At 45.8% G+C, this 17,701-nt stretch overlaps 1 protein-coding gene across 4 annotated transcripts in view; it reads left to right on the top strand.

Annotated features, from left to right (window-relative positions):
- Positions 1-17,701, top strand: part of DERA (deoxyribose-phosphate aldolase) — a 91,349-nt gene that overhangs the window by 19,431 nt on the left and 54,217 nt on the right. For 3 of the 4 annotated variants that reach the window (XM_073319078.2, XM_073319068.2, XM_073319088.2), the window contains one exon: positions 17,285-17,432. In XM_073319078.2, coding sequence (XP_073175179.2) covers positions 17,285-17,432 — 148 coding nt within the window. Of the gene's footprint in view, positions 1-4,442; positions 4,621-17,284; positions 17,433-17,701 lie in introns of those variants that run through there. The other variant, XM_073319097.1, reaches the window with a different exon arrangement.

Raw genomic sequence — 17,701 nt, 5'->3', positions numbered from 1 at the left:
AACAGAGCTGTAAACAGGGGGAGTTTGAGTGGGAGGTCTGTTGCAGGAGAAGGGAGGATTGGGCAAGCCCCTGTACCTTAAAGGCAGTGAGTGAGTTTTGTGTGTGTTGTGTGTTTTTTTCTGTTTTGGGGGGTGGGGTTGGTTTTTGTTTTGTTCTGTTCAGTTTGCAGAGGCTGGTAGGAGGCAGTGTGCTGTGTGGGAAGCAGAACCCTGATTAGGGGGCGGGGCTTTCCTGATTAGGAGTCCTATAAAGGCAGGCAAGCAGTCAGCCAGCAGCACAGGAGCCAGCAAACTGGGTTTGTTGGGTTTTTGTTTTGGGGTTTTGTTTTTGTTTTTTCTTTTTCCCTGAAAGGTGCTTAGGAGGGTAGGGTATGACAGCTACAGAGGCAGCAGTGGTAGTGATCCAAGGAATGGAAGAGACAAATGAGGATGACCAGATATGGAAACTGTGGCATGTACATTTTCCTGAGCAGGTACCTGAAAAGAGCTTGCTTTTTATGAAGTGCCGCCTGACAGAGCTGGTGGAAGAGAAGATATGAGGCTTGGAAATGCAGGTGAAAACTATGGTTGAGTTTTGAAGGGTTCCAAGCAGGTGATGGACAGAAGGCAAGAGCAGGTTGAAGGGAAAAGCCAAGACTCACAGATGCAAGCTGGATTGAAGAACTTGGAGTGGAGACTGCTGGGTGAGGAAAGTGGCCAGTGGAAGCGTGTGACTATGAGAATCAGGCAGAGGAAAGGACTGGCTAGTTAAGGGGAAATAGAGCTCAGGACCGGTTTGCTGAGTTGAAAAAGGAAGAAGGGGCTGTAACTGAAGGAGGGAGGACAAGGAAGAAGAGAACAGCGGCTAGTCATAAGAAGAGGGGAAGAGCCAGTGGAGATACCCAGAGTTCAGAGCCCCAGGAGGATACAGGAAGACTCACAGAAGATTGCAAGGGAGAATAAAAGACAAGAGGACTTGAAACCAGAAAGAACAGGAGGAAGTCTGGAGAATCACACCATCACCAAGAAAAAGCAAGTCTATGTGATTGGTGACTCCTTGCTAAGACGAACAGACAGGTCTGTCACCAGAGCTGATCCGGAGAACAGAAGGGTGTGTGCTGTCTGCCAGGAGCTAAGATATGGGATGTGAGCCTGATCCTGAAGAGGATCCTAATGGGAGCAGGAAAGAATCTACTGATTGACTTTATGTGGGAACAAATGAGACAGCTAGATTCTCGCTGGAACTCATCAAGGAAAACTATGCCAGGCTGGAGAAGACGCTTAAGGAAACGGAGGCTCAGGTGATCTTCAGTGGAATTCTGCCTGTCCCTAGAGGAGGAAAATGAAAGCAAGACAAGATTATGATGCTCAACAGATGGCTCAGTGGTGCTATTAGGAATGCTTCGGGATGTCTGACCACTGGGAGGCATTCATGGACAGAGGACGGTTCTCATGGAATGGACTCCACTTGAGTAGGGAGGGAAATAGACATCTGGGATGGAGGCTGGAACCATTGATAGAAAGAGCATTAAACTGGGAACTTTGGGGAGATGCTCATGTAATCTCCACACCTGATTCTAATATTGAGCAGGAGGAAAATCAGGTAAGAAAAGATACAGCAATGAGAAAGTAACGGCAGTGGGTAGGAAAATGAACATTAAGAGGAGAGAGAGTGCTGATACCAAAGAAGCTAACAGTCAGGTAGGCAATACTGGCAGCAGAATGACTACTCAGTCAGGTGAGGAAACAGAAACAACTAAGATGTTTGTACAGCAATGCAAGGAGCCTGGGTAACACAACGAAGGAACTAGAGCTACTGGTGCAGAAAGTGAAACCAGATATTATAGGAATAACAGAAACATGGTGGAATAGTGGTCATGATTGTAGTACAGGTATTGAAGGGTATGTGGTGTTCAGAAAAGACAGAAATAAAGGTAAAGGTGGTAGAGTAGCATTGTATGTAATGATGAGGTAGACTGGAAAGAAGTTAGAAGTAACGGAATGGATAAGACAGAGTCTGTTTGGGCTAAAATCACTTTGGGGAAGAAAGCTAGTAGTGGGTCTCCTGGGATAGTGCTTGATCAACAGATGGGGTGTGCTACAGACCACCAGGATCCGATTTGGATATGGAGAGAGACCTCTAATGTTTTTAATGAAATAAGTATTACTGGGAATTGAGTGATTATGGGAGACTTTAAGTTCCCAGATATAGATTGGAGGACAAGTGCTACTAATAATAGTAGAGTCCAGATTTTCCTGGATGTGATAGCTGGCAGATTTCTTTACCAAATAGTTGCTGATCACCAAGAGGTGATGCCATTTTAGATTTTGGTTCTGGTGAGTAGTGAGGACCTCCTAGAAGAGCTGGTGTTAGGGAGTATGAGCTAATTCAGTTTAAACTAAATGGAAGGATAAACAAAAAATAAATAGATCTGCAATTAGGGTCCTTGATTTCAAAAGGACAAACTTAAAAACATTAAGGGAATTAGTTAGGGAAGTGGTCTGGACTGAAGAACTCAAGGATCTAAATGCAGAGGAGGCTTGGAATTACTTTAGGTCAAAGTTGCAGAAATGATCTGAAGCCTGAATCCCAAGCAAGGGGAAAAACCTTGTAGGGAAGTGTTTGAGACCAAGCTGGATGAGCAAGCATCTCAAACAGGTGATTAAGAGAAAGCAGAAAGTCTACAAGGAATGGAAGATGGGGTGGATCAGCAAGGAAAGCTACCTCTTAGAGGTCAGAAAGAGTAGGGATAAAGTGAGACCTACCAAAAGCCAAGCAGAGTTGGACCTTGCAAAGAGAATTAAAACCAATAGTAAAAGTTTCTATAGCCATATAAATAAGAACAAAACAAGGAAAGAAGAAGTGGGACTACTAAATGCTGAGGATGGGGTGGAGATTAAAGATAATCTAGGTGTCACTCCATCTGGAATAGGACACCGGTAAAAGCACCAATCTCAGGTCAAACTGCTAGAATACAGGGCATATACCTCAGACTGGTGGTGTATTCTATCATAAGGTGGCATAGTTGTCAGCCCATAAAATCACTATACTGGTTCACAAAGTATTGAATGGATTACAAACATTTGCCAGAGCTTGTATAAACAGTTTAGCTGTTTTCAGTAACTCCTGGCAAGATCACATAAATCATAAGAATTGTGTTACAAAAGCTGAAGGAACTCAACCTCACTGCCAAGGTCTCCAAATGCGGACTAGGGTTTGCAAAAGTATCCTATATAGGACACAGTATGAGCAAGAGGTTGGTATGCCCTGATCTCTTAGAAGTAGAGGCCATCAAAAGCTGGCCTGCCCCTAGAACAAAGAAGCCGGTCCAATCCATTATTGGTCTGGCTAATTGTTACAATAGATTTGTAAAGGGGTTCAGTAACATTGTGGCCCCCATAACAGTCCTTACAAAGAATGGGAAATTCTTAGGATGTAGTCAACAGTGTCCGGGATACCCATTCCTACATCAATTTTGCGTTCGGAGTGTGATGCTGTATTTAAAAAAAAAAAAATTATGTTTATACTAAGGTATCACTGTGCAGAGGTTCAAGAAGGGTACTGAACAAACTAACCTCAGAGACAAACTGTCTAAGCAGATTTCAGAGTAGCAGCCGTGTTAGTCTGTATTCGCAAAAAGAAAAGGATGCATCCGATGAAGTGAGCTGTAGCTCACGAAAGCTTATGCTCAAATAAATTGGTTAGTCGCTAAGGTGCCACAAGTACTCCTTTTCTTTTGTCTAAGCAGAAAGCATAGTATAAAAATACTTGTAAATGTTCATTTGTAATGAAAATTATGGTGCTTATGATAAACCGTGTGATCAAAAACAAGGTTTATCATTAGCACCATAACTAGTCACTAGGTTTTCCTTTATTTTAGTATTTCCCTTGGCATATGCCTTTAATTCAATCATATCTTGAGGGCTGTGGTATTTGAGTGTTCGGTGAGGTAAGGATGTAGGGGAATCTTGTATACTAGCAGACCGTCTGTGGAGCTGTCTCCCAACATCATGGTTGTGCACATGTAAAAAGCCTATTTACCTTCTTGGGATTAATTTGTGGCCCTCACCTTCAGGACCCAGCCCTTCTCCACTTCCTGTAGGGTTGTAATCTGAGCCTTCTTGTGTAAACAACTCTGCTGCTGACCAGGAATGTCTGTTTCTAGCAAAAAGAAAAGGAGTACCTGTGGCACCTTAGAGACTAACCAATTTATTTGAGCATGAGCTTTCGTGAGCTACAGCTCACTTCATCGGATGCATGCCGTGGAAACTGCAGCAGACTTTATATACACAGAGAATATGAAAAAATACCTCCTCCCACCCCACTGTCCTGCTGGTAATAGCTTATCTAAAGTGATTATCAGGTGGGCCATTTCCAGCAGCATCCTCTCAGCAGCTTTCTTTGGGTAAGTGGCAAAGCTCCCTTCCCCCTCCCAGCCTGTTAATTTGCATGTTCACAGATACTGCTGGCTGCTTCGTTTTGAATCTACTTTGAATCTTCAGAGACTGGCCTCTCTCTCAAAGAGAATTTCCACCTGCATGTCTGAATCAGTGTCCTGATGACTTTCAGCTATTAAATTGTGCTTCCACATGGAATCAGATGTGCCTGAGCTCACTAGGACATATTCAAAGGGTCTAGAGGTGAGAGTCTGTCTACCACCACCCTTTGTGTTCCCGACGACGGTTCGTCTGCCTGGCTGCTCTGCTCTGAAAAGTCAGTTACCCACCCTACCCTCTGGATCTGAGGCACAAGCCAGATGGACAGGTGCTGCATCAGCCTCCCTGTCCTGGGCATTTTCCATTAAAGAATCAGCATAGGAATACCCATGTGCCAACAACTGTACTACTCCAGAATGCTGGTTGGGCAAAGCCAACTGGTTACAGGGCGTTTTTATAGGCCCCAAAAATTCTTTTTCCATTTTCCCCTTCTGAAACCTTCGCTAAGCCACCTTTCCTGGTGCTCTGTAGAGTTAAGTCAGTGGAGCTATGCTCAGCTGAAAAACTCTAGCAGTTAGTAATGGAGACAGTCTTTTCAGTGCGTACACTGCTACTCTCAACAGACAATGATTCTTGAGCTAATTGGAGCAATTCTCTCCTGCACTCTTCAGGCACAGCTATCCATTCATTCACAAGTTCACTAGGAAGCCTCTTTCCCTGAAGGAGCCTTCCTAAACAAAAATCCATTTTTCATAAAAAATCTTCTCCTTCCTTCTTCAGCTGGGGCACTACTCTGAGCAGCAACAAATTCTTCCTGTGTTTAATTTAAGTCCAGAATCACCTCAGAATCATATCAGACAAGTTCTCAACTGTCATAAACTGGGAGACACTCTTTGCCTGCTCACAGTTTTCCTCACTGACACCAGCTGCATCAAAGCCATACCTTCCCTGTGACCTGGTTATGATATTAGCTTGATTAAATATAGTTACGATGTTGTTAACAATCAAGATATCAGCGGGTAGCAAATCGCGAATACCAACCACAATATCACCTTTAAAAATTTCCCCCTCCAGGTGGATTTTGGCCAAAAGTACTTTCACAGAGAACTCAGAGAGCCAAAATATTTACACTTTTATTTGGCAACAAATGTCCTGCTCTGACAAGACTTCTCTTAAGTAAAGCAATGTCAGATGCTTAACCGTGCCGTCCTACACATCTAACATTATTAACTTTTGCGCTGTTAATAAATTCTTTGCCACCATCCAAAGACTCTGCATTAATATAATTTGTGGGGTCATTCCCTTCCTTTTCCATCTCCTTTCAGACTAAGAGACAGCATTTGCACGCCAGGTGGCAGTGTTAGTGCTTACATGGTTAGCCTCTGTATTTAACATCATTAGCACTGTATTTAACATCATTAGCACTCAAGGCGGGTTTCGTGGGTGCAGACTGTTGGGTGTTTTTAAGGTTTGGGCAATTGGGTTTTATATGGCATGGGTCCCACAGTGATTACAGATCACCTGTTTCCGGTTAGAGTGAGAGGTTTTATGTTTTGGACTTTTATGAGGTTATTTAACAAAATTGGGGTTAGGTTTATTCTCAAACCTTTCAGCCCTTTTAAATTGGGGTGCAGAGGGATTACCTTGCATTCCACATAAGTAACATTATCAGACATCTTAAGATTACTAAATTTCAACCTATAGGACTCAGGAGTAATTTTAACCTTTGCAATATAGTTGCTTTAATCTTTTTATAATTCAAAGCTTCCTCCAGCCCATTTCATTAGACACTTGCCTCGCTTTGCCAGTCAATTTGGTCAAGAGAATTGGCATCCAGTTTTCTTCTGGAATTTTATGAACACCACAGAATGTAGATAAAAATCCAAGATACTTAGATTCTTTATAAATTTGGCAGGTTTTATCCCAGTCTCTGTTGAGAGGAGAAGTATCCACAGGCTGTTCTCTTTGCCTGTTCAGGACTTGGCATTGCAGCGTGTGAGCCTCTACCTTTTTTTGATGTGCTTCTCTCTCGGCTTGTATCTCTTCCATGTGCATTTTATGAGCCTCCTTTTCAGTTTCAACCTCTGCTAGGTGTCTCTGGTATACCCTTTCCTCTGCATTCTCAGCCTCCTTCTCCTTCATTTGAAGTGCTGCCATTTTTTCCTTCATGCTCAAACTGTTGCTTGTTTGCCCGGATCTGCATCTGGATTGCCTCTGCTGCTACTTTTTGGTCACATTCCATGAGCAAATCTTTCCTCTCCTGACCAGAGATGTCCCCTGTAAGACCTATTTTTCTATCTTTACATACCTTTTTAAGTTCATAACCTCATAGGATTGTGACTCCCCCCAACCCTTAGTTCCTACGTGCCACCAGTGATGGTGCTGGAACTTCTAGCATTGTTTTGTTCTCAGTTCTTGAGACCTTTGAAAACCTGTAATATAGTTGTATATAGTTAGTAGTTCTTAGTTACCCCAGTCCCCGTGCCCCAGTCTCCAGGCTTTAAGCCCTGTGATCGATGCAAACGGCCTATGCCCGTCAGTGATCCACATACCAGCAGCCTAAGATGCTTGGGCGAAGGGCACATAAGTGACAAGTGCAGTATCTGCAAGTTCTTCAAACCTAGGATGAAGAAGGAGCGCGATATCCATCTGAAAGCAGTCCTGATGGAGTTGGCCCTCACTCTGGCACCGGAGTAGCGGTCCAACTCCGCACCAAGCATCGCGGCCTCCGTGTGCAGTGCTCCACTGGCGCCATCCATGAGCCAGCACCAGTCCCCCTCCACAGCTCCGGTCAAGAAGCCAAAAAAGACTGAGGGGAAGATCTCCTACCTCCCGGAAGGGAAAGGAGAGGGCGGGGGGTGAGCCATGACCCATGCCAGGCTGCTCAATGCCCCCATTGGGAACTTGGGCCCCAGCCTAGGTCGAGCAGTGCAGCCCATCCCATACTTTGCCTGGGACCCCAGATAGCATTGCGGGCCCAGGCCAGCTTCAGGTGCTGTCGACGGCTGAAGCCCTTCAAGCGGCTCAGGAGATCCTGACCCTCTTGGTGCCACCCACACTGGCTCCAGTGGTATCCTGGTCTCAAGGAAAGCCCGCGTTGGGACCTATACGTCTGTCCCTGCCCCAGCAGCACCATTTCCCATCAAGAGGGATGTCCTGCCATCGCTCGCCCGCCTGAAGCTGTCATGCCTTAGGACTAGAGAGACAGGCTCAGCTGAGCCCTCCTCGGTCCCTGCACCAGGGTTAGCGATCAAGGGACTCAAGGCATACCTTGCCGGTGGATTGGTGCAGACCTTCTGTGGCATGTGCCACCTGGCAGAAACTCTGGGACCAGACCCGACAGTTTCCAAGGGTCCGGTACCGATCAGACACCAGAGACCGCCAATCGCCAGGCCATCATTGCCCATCTCCAAGAAGGAGATTGCACTACTCAGGGCGATCCTCCCAGCAACCAGCCCGTAGTAGCTTCCAGTCCCGTTTGACGTCCCGGTACTGGTCGAGTAGCGTGAGGCGTGGATCGCCGGTATCTGGCGCAGATCCACTGAACGCCATTGGTCCCTGAGAGCCCAACCAAGACAATCTTGCTCGGACTGGTCAGCTTTGCATGTAGTGACTGGCACTGGTTGGACAAGAGCCACCGCTCAGCCCGATCCTCATTGCCCAGTACCAACCGTTCTGCTGGTAGCTCCGGCTCAGAGCAAGGTTCCCTGACTGCAGGACAAGCCCGGGTACCAGTGGTGCCGACTACATTATCAGCACCAAAACCTGTCCCATGGCCCCAAGGCAGTGGCTGGCACCATGGTACCCATGGAACCCCTGGAAGTTCACCCAACCTTCTCAGGCTGCCTGATTGGTGCTGGAGCCTCAGTATCCTGTCCCACTCCGTTGCTCGAGGCTTCAGGCGGTAAGACCCTGCAGGTGCAGGAGGACCCAGTGGAGCAAGCTGCTGGACCACCAATGGATGTGGAGGTGGCACTGGTATCGTCATTGCCAAACAAGGCTATCATGGGGCCCCCTCATCCAGTTCCTCAGGATGACACCAAGGTGCACCAGGAACTTTTGAAGAGGGTCGCTTCTAAACTGGGGCATCAGGCAGAGGAATTGGAAGAGCCTTTGGACTCTGTTTGACGTCCTCTGGTCCTTGGCCTTACCCCTTCATGAAGGGGTCTCCAAGATCACTAATACCCTGTGGCAGACCTTGTCTTCCCTGGTGCCTATCTCTAAAAGAGCCGAGAGGTACTTTGTGCCAACCAAAGGGCGTGAGTACTTATACTCCCACCCAGCCCCCAGTGCCCTTGTGATTGAGGCAGTTAACCATAAGGAGAGGCAGGGACAACCCAGGGCCACCGCCAAAAATAAAGACTTGAGGAGGCTGGATCTTTTCAGATGTAAAGTTTATTAGTCTTCCAGCCTTCAGCTGAGGGTAGCCAACCACCCTCCTTGGCCGATATGACTTCAGTATGTGGCAAGCCAAGTTTGAAGGGTGGCTCCCCGATGCTTTCAAGGAGGATTTCCGAACCATCCTTGATGAGGGCACGACTGCGGCCAAGGCAGTCCTCCAGGAGGCATCAGATGCTGCTGCCCACACCTGGCTTCAGCTATTTCCATGTGGTGAGTCACATAACCAGGTGTTCCTCTCTGGGTTGTCCACCAGGGCCCAGCAGTCATTGCAGGACCTGCCCTTCAACGGCAGGGCCCTATTTGCAGAGCAAACAGACAGCAAGTTGCATGGCCTCAAGGTCCCCCGCACCACCCTGAAAACCCTGGGTCTCTACGTCCCAGCCCCGGCATATAAGCGGTTCAAACTACAGCAGCCTCAGGGCCAGGGGAGCCAGCTTCGGCAGGACCAGCCCTATAAACGAGCCAAGGGTTACAAGCACCGCCTGAGCCACCCGCCTCCACCCTCTGCCCAGTGGGGCTCAACCCGTAATAAGCAGGGGGCCAAACAGTTGTTTTGAGGGTGTGCCCAAGGGCGACCTACCAGACTCTTTCCCGGATCCATCTTTCCCTGTGTTATCTGACTACCTTTCCCCTTTCCTCCAGGCTTGGACCACTATAACTTCGGACCACTGGGTCCTCAGCACAGTGGAATGTGGTTATACCCTCCAGTTCCTTTCTACTACCCCTTCCCACCCGCCTTCCCCATCCCTTTTCAGGGACCCCTCTCATGAGGGTCTCTTTGTGCAGAAGGTAAAGAGGTTACTACAGCTAAGTGTGGTGGAAAAAGTTCCTCTACAGTACAGGAACATGGGGGTTTATTCCCGGTACTTTTTAATCCCAAAGGCCAAGAGCGGTCTACAGCCCATCCTGGACCTGAGAGACCTCAACAAGTACCTACAGAAGCTAAAGTTCCAAATGGTGTCTATGGCCTCTATCATCCCCTCCCTTGATCCGGGAGACTGGTATGCCGCCCTCGACTCGAAGGATGCATACTTCCACATAGTGATCTTTCAAGGACACAGATGCTTCCTCCGGTTTACGGTGGGGCCCCACCACTACCAGTTTTCGATTCTCCCATTTGGCCTGGCGACAGCGCCGAGGGTGTTTACCAACTGCATGTTGGTGGTAGTGACTTACCTCAGGTGCTGGGGTATCCAAAGTTACCCATACCTCGAGACCTGGAGCCACCTTTGGCAAGCCAGTCGTCAAGTCTGAAGGGACATCGTGGTGCTTCAAGCCACTTGCTGCTCTCTGGGCCTACTGGTGAATGACAAAAAGTCGACGTTAGTGCCAGTGCGGAGGATAGAGTTCATCGGCGCGGTCCTCGACTTCACCTGCACCAGAGCGTTTCTGCCACAGGCAAGGTTCCAAATGATGGCGAACCTCATCATGGAAGTCTCCGCGTTCCCTCTGACTACAGCCAGGAGTTGTCTGTGCCTGCTGGGCCAGATGGCAGCTTGCACTTATGTGGTCCGCCGTGCCAGGCTCCAGATGCGGCCCCTGCAACAATGGCTGGTGACAGTCTATTCACAGACCCAAAACCCCCTAGAGAAGATGGTTACCATTCTCCAGGCGATAGTCACCTCGCTGAAATGGTGGACCGACTGCGGGACAGTCCTAGAAGGGGTTCCGAAACAACCCTCCTCACTCCATCGAATTGGTGTTGGACGCCTTGGACCTCACTAGGGGGAACATCTCGGCAACCCCCAGACACAGGGGATGTGGTCCCTGGAGGAGGCGCGATTACATATAAATGTCAAAGAGCTACGAGCAGTTCCGCTGGCGTGCGGAGTCTTCCTGCCCCACCTGTCGGGCAAGGTGGTACGAGTCCTGACTGACAACACAGCCTCGATGTTCTACATCAACAGGCAAGGGGCAGCGCGCTCCTCAACTCTCTGTCAGGAAGCGCTCTGTCTGTGGGACTTCTGCATCAGCCACAAAATCCACCTGGAAGCTTGTCACCTTCCCAGAGTCAGAAATACACTGGCAGACCAGCTCACCAGGGACTTCTCCTCTCATCTTGAGTGGTCGCTCCATAAAGAGGTAGCCTGTATGATCTTCCAAAGGTGGTGAATTCCCCAAGTGGACCTGTTCACTACCAGACAGAACAGGAAATGCCACCAGTTTTGTTCTCAACAGGGTCTAAGCAAGGAATCCCTCTCCGATGCCTTCCTCCTGTCATGGTCAGGGAGCCTGATGTACACGTCCCATCTGATTCCACTCATCAGCTGGGCCCTGGCAAAGATCAAGAGAAACCAGGCACAGATTAGCAGTATCCCTAGGGGACCATGATAAGGGAAAAACATCTGGCACCAGTGTACATGCCAAGCACACACACCTAATATGGAATGGACATGAGCAATACATCTCAAAGAACACCAATTACAGAAAAATTAACTGTCTTATTGGAGTCCTCAGTCCCTTGTTAAAAGTTCCCTTTGTTAGAAATCACAGTCCAGAAATGGGGAGCAGAAAAATGGCCAGTGGATGATCTGACAGTCTCCATTTATATTCTCAGCCTATGTGCATGGAAAGTTACTGTCTGAAACATGGACTCAGGGATCACATGTTTTAAGAGCCCTGCTGAGTCACTGGGCCTCCATTGTCCATAGGCTCTTTGAAGCATCTTTGGGAGGAGCCCACTGGAAGAGTTGGTTCTCCTTAATGGCCCATCAACATATGGCTGGCTGGTCTTAATATAAATCTGTCTTGTGGGTGTTACCCAGAAACACAACATGTTTGAGCTACAAATATATTCATAACTTCCTATACAATGATGATACACGGATTACACCAAAACAGCGTTGTTCAACAGATCACAACTTTTCCAATGATATCTTACACGGCATACTTCGTATAAGATTTATTACAACTGTGCAACACTGGCGATAGATCAGTGGTGATACTTTAGCGTAAACATGGTCATCTTTCTTTTTATACAGCATCACACTAGGTATGGCCCAACATCTAAACAACTACTTTGTCACTGATTTTAGTAAGGCTAATAAATATCTTAGGGATAGTGGTAGGTTGGCTAATGGGAGTGAGGATCTGGAAGTAGAAATTACCACAACTGAGGTGGAAGTCAAACTCAAACAGTTTAATAGAACTAAATTGGGGGCCCCAGATAATCTTCATCCAAGAATATTAAAGGAACTGGCACATGAAATTGCAAACCCAATAGCAAGGATTTTTAATGAATCTGTAAACTCGGGGGTTGACTCAGTTAACTGGAGAATTGCTATTTTTAATGGGGAAAAAATGATCTGGGAAACTACAGGCCTGTTAGTTTGACCTCAATTGTATGCCAGGTCTTGGAACACATTTTGAAAGAGGAAGTAGTTAAGGATTTAGAGTTAAATGGTAATTGGGATAAAATACAACATGGTTTTACACAAGTTAGATCATGCCAGACCAACCTGATCTCCTTTGAGAAGATAACTGATTTTTTCAGACAAAGGAAATGCAGTAGATCCAGTTTACCTGGATTTCAGTAAGGCATTTGATACAGTTCCATATGGGAAATTATGGAAATTGGAGAAGATGGGGATGAATATGAAAATCGAAAGATGGATAAGGAACTTGTTAAAGAGGAGACTGCAACAGGTCATATTGAACTGTGATCAGTCAGGCTGGAGGGAGGTTATTAGTGGAGTTCCTCAGATATCAGTATTGGGACCAATCTTATTTAACATTTTTACTAATGATCTTGGCACAAAAAGGGGGAGTACGCTAATAAAATTTGCGGAGGACACAAAGTTGGGAGGTACTGCCAATCTGGAGGAGGACTGGAATATCATATAAGAAGATCTGGATGACTTTGAAAACTGGAGTAACAGATGTGATGGGTTCCCTCCAGGGTGCCACCTGGAAGTGGGATACCACTTCGCCCTCTGACTCACCAGCCTGGGCTCCCTCTTACACTGTGCTGCTGTGACAAGCTGCAGACCGCTCCTGGTCCTACACTTCCACCAGCATTCACACAGGCAGGGACACACCCAGCTGCAGTTACATGCAGGCTCTCTGTCCAGCCACTGCATGAATCAACAATAGAGATGCTACAGCCAAGATAACCTCCAGCTCCGCAGGCACACATCCCCGCACTGGAGTATAAACCCAAAATTATGCCATCTTGCAGTGCACAGGGAACTGTACAGTGTAAGGTCATAGAGTTTGCCTCTCCCTCAATGTAGAGAGGAAATGCAACAGCTCCTGCCCCTTGAGCTAAGATTCCCAAGCACTTCACACCAAACTTACTGGTTTAGATTAAAACATAAAATAAGTTTATTAACTACAAAAAGATAGATTTTAATTAATTATAAGGGATGGCAAACAGATCAAAGCAGATTACCTAGCAAATAAACAAAACCGCAAACTAAGCTTAACATACTAGACCAATTGGATGTGAATTAGCAGTTTCTAACCCTGGCTGATGATACAAGCAAGCTTGCAGATTCTTAAGGGACAAGCTGCATTTTTTTTGCAGCTTGGGATCCCTACCTCCGTTCCAAGTCCTTTTCCTTAGGAGCTTCTCTTAGATGTTCAGTTGTGTGGGAGTGAAGAACAACAAATGATGTCACTCACTGACTTATATAGCTTTAGCATATGACGGGAACCCTTTGTACCAAACTCAGTTTGTGGAAAAACACTGGTATCCAAGATGGAGTTCTGTGTCATGTGGCCTAGTCACATGCCCTTGCATACCTTGCTGAGTCATAGCAGCCATTACTTACAAGCTGTCTGGAGCATTCTCAGGAAGGCTCACCAAGTGGGGGATAAGCATCCCCTAAGGCCTGTTGTTTTTCCTAATGCCCATTACCTTGACTAGGCCCTTCACAGTCGGCTATCTAGACTTGGAAGCATTTTGCCTAGTGGGGGTCACCTAGATGTGACTACATGTGAAATTCAGATACATAGTGTGACAAAGCTCTGTCCTTGCCTCCGTGGGTCCCACGTTTCTTGGCAGATTTTGCTAGCCTCAAAGGCTCACTGTGACCCTCCACATAACCCTTCTCTCTCTAGAGACAAGGGTCACAGTCTACTGAGCCATTTTCATCATAAGCCAGCGGGGGAGGTGAGGAGAAGTTATCCTTCCTTGCACAGTCTCTGTTGTCTCCCAGTCTCAGTGATTAATCAGGGGCAAAGGTGGGGGGGGGGGGGGAGCCCAGGCCCACCCTCTACTCCAGGCTCCAGTCCAGTCCCGGGACCCTAATAGTATCAACTATGGTAGCTGACCTTTTAGAAACATGACATGTACAATTCCCTGGGCTACTTCCCCCACAGCAGCCCTCACTTCCTCAAGCTCCACTTCACCCTTACCTCAGGGCCTCCTTCCTTGTGCCTGATATGGTGTGTACTACTCAGTCTCTCCAACAGCACAACTTCCTCCCACAGCTCCTGACATGCACACTCACCTGAGTGACTGGGAGGCTTTTAACTAGTTTCAGCCAGCCCCTGATTGGCTTCAGGTGTCCGAATCAACCTAGTATTCTCCCTGCCTTCCGGAAAGTTCTTAATTGGCCCCAGGTGTCTTAATTGACCTGGAGCAGCTGCCATTTCACTTATCCTGGTACCAGGGATTTGTTTAGCCTGGAGCTAATATATCTATCTCCCACTACTTTTCTATAGCCATCTGGCCTTGCCCCGTCACAATAGTTTAATATTCATAACTTCAGATACAAAAATGATACATACATACATACAAATAAGATAATCATTCAGAAAATCATAACTTTTCCAGTCACACCTTACATGACCCATCTTGTCCAAGATGCATCATAATTATACAACTGTGAAGAATATGGGGTACAATGTCACAATAGAAATGAGATGAAATTTTAATAGAACAACTTGCCAGGTCATGCACTTAAGGATTGAGTAACAAGAATTTTTACTATGAAATGGGGTCACGTCAGTTGGAAGAGACCGAGGAGGAGAAAGATCTGGGTGTATTGGTTGACCACAGGATGACTATGAGCCGCCAATGTGATGCAGCTGTGAAAAAAAAAGCTAATGCAGACTTAGGATGCATCAGGAGAAATATTTCCAGTAGAGATAGAGAACTGTTAGTACCATTATACAAAGCATTAGTGAGACCTACTCTTTGCAATTCCAGTCTCCTGTCTTTCAGAAAGATGAATTCAGACTGGAACAGGTGCAGAGAAGGGTTACTAGGATGATCCGAGAATGGAAAACCTACCTTATGAGAGGAGGCTTAAAGAGCGTGGCTTATTTAGCCTAACCAAAAGAAGGCTGAGGGGAAATATGATTGCTCTCTATAAACACATGAGAGGGATAAATACCAGGGAGGGAGAGGAGTTATTTAATTAAGCACCAAAGTTGTCGGAAGAATAAATGGATATAAGCTGGCCATCAGCAAGTTTAGGCTTGAAATTAGAGTAAGGTTTCTATCTATCAGAGGAGTGAAGTTCTGGAACAGCCTTCCAAGGGGAGCAGTGGAGACAAAAAAATACCCAGCTGGGTTCAAGACTGAGCTTGATAAATTTATGGAGGGGATGGTATGAGGAGACTGCCTACAATAGCATGTAGCTGATCTGCAACTATCTCCAACGGCTGGTGATGGGACACTAGATGGGGAGGATTTTGAGTTACTACAGAGAATTCTTTCCTAGGTGTCTGGCTGGTGCGTCTTGACCACATGCTCAGGATCTAACTGTTCGCCATATTTGGGGTCAGAAAGGAATTTTCCCCCAGGTCAGATTGGCAGAGACCATGGGATTTTTTGTTGTCTTCTGCAGCATGAGGCATGGGTCACTTGCATGTTTGAACTAGTGTAAATGGTGAATTCTCTGTAACATGAACTCTTTAAATCATGATTTGAGGACTTCAGTAACTCAGCCAGAGGTTACGGATCTATTACGGGAGTGAGATTCTGTGGCCTGCAATGTGCAGGTGCTCAGACTAGATGATCATGATGGTCCCTTCTGGCCTTAAAGTCTATGAGGACCATTCTGATTTGCTGTAAATTACCACATATTCACATAAGGTGCAACAGAGTGAAGAATCCACCCCTTGGATTGCATAGATATAATCACTTGGGGTGGTGATTTACTCTGGTATTGATGTCCCCATTAATGTGGCTGCAGGGCAGATGCATTGTTGCCCCCCAGTACCCTTCAGCTCTTTACTTGTGTAGTGACACTACTGTTGAACTAAATCAGTTTTTCTTTAAAGAACACCAAGGGGTTGTTTTCATCTACCCAAGTACAGATGTAGCAGAAAATCCATGTGCTGTTTAACAGAGATAGGCCTGAATGTGATCCTTAGCTCTTAACACCGTGAACTTCGGGAAAGTTTGGATGTGCATAATATTCCACATCCAAACTTTGTTGCTCAAGTCCATATCCAAGTGTGTGTGTGTGTGTATATATATATATATATATATAAAAGCCAAAATCCTATTTTAAAACAAATAAGGTTCACACCATTTCTTGGAAGCAGTTTACTACATCTGTCTTCACAACTTCACAACTCATTTCCTAAGGGATGAGACTAGAATCCCTTTCATAGCAGCTGGTTAGTTATTCTCTTCTTTTTGGACAACAGTTTTTGTTTTAATTTAAACCAGTTATAAAAAAAACTCATTGATGTAAAAAGCTAACTTTCTGAAGTAAAAATACAACCCCAATTACAGTTAAAAATAACAGTTTTTAAAGTTATGTAGCATCTTTTGTCCAAGGATACTGAAATGCTTTAGCAATGTTAGTCAATTTCTCAACTTTTTTGCAGGAAGATATGTAAATATTATTGCTCCCATTTTAGAGACAGGAAAACCGAGACACCTAGAGTTTAGGACCCAAATATTAAAACATGTGCAAGACACCTAGGGTGAAATCCTTGTTCCATTGAAGTAACTGGCAAAATGTCCATTAACTTCAGTGGGACCAGGATTTCACCCTGATGCATATGCACAGATTAGGGTTGTAATATGTAATGGTGGCATGCATATTCCTGACTTGTGTGCATTCAGGTGACTTGCACTTATAATTCATGTGCCCGCTGAAGAATGTGTATGCTTTCTATGCAGACTAGCTCTGCATGAGGCAGACTTAGCATGTTACGGGCACATAGACAACTCTGTTGGATAGAGGTTGTTGCATCCTTACTCCAGGGGGTTGCCCAGATAAAGCGTCATTGGTTTAGGATCCTGGTGTATAATAATCTGCTAGGATTCCTGCTCATTATTCAGTCTTTGATCCAGTGCCATAAATTGGAACTTGGTCCTTTGATTGTACAGTAGCTGATTTTTAGACATTGGGTAAAATTTTCAAAAGCACCATTGATTGTCAATGAAACTTAGGTACCTAAGTGACTCACTTTTGAGATGGGCTTAGTCTCCTAAATCACCTGGGCCACCTTAAAAAATTTAATCCATTTTTTTTGTATATTACTTTTTTCCCTAATAAAGGCTGCTTGGCTACTGAGAGCTGTCACCTGCATAGATCTCACCACCCTTTCAGGCGATGACACCCCTTCAAACATTCACAGGCTTTGTTACAAAGCCAAGCATCCAATCAGAGAGGATCTTTTGAGAGCCATGAACATGCATGATAAAGGTATGATGGTTTTGGTTACATTACTTGCACGCTTTGGCTTTATAAAACTGGTTACGGACAGAACATTAACTCAACATCTTCTTTTTCGATTTCTACTGCCTGAACATTACTGATGTTAGAGCTAGTATTGCACAGCCAAACAGCCCTGGCAAACTGAACTGCCTAGACAGTCTCATTCAAAGAAATGGTAATATAAGGTCTGATGGCAAAATCTTTATCCCTAGTTATGATGTAAGATGTGTGTGTGTGTGTGGGGGAAATCTCACCTT

This window comes from Lepidochelys kempii, chromosome 1 (assembly GCF_965140285.1).
Source record: "Lepidochelys kempii isolate rLepKem1 chromosome 1, rLepKem1.hap1, whole genome shotgun sequence".
Classification (NCBI taxonomy): domain Eukaryota; kingdom Metazoa; phylum Chordata; order Testudines; family Cheloniidae; genus Lepidochelys; species Lepidochelys kempii.
Note: the sequence above shows the minus strand (reverse complement) of the source record. Positions and strands in the feature narration are given on the sequence as shown.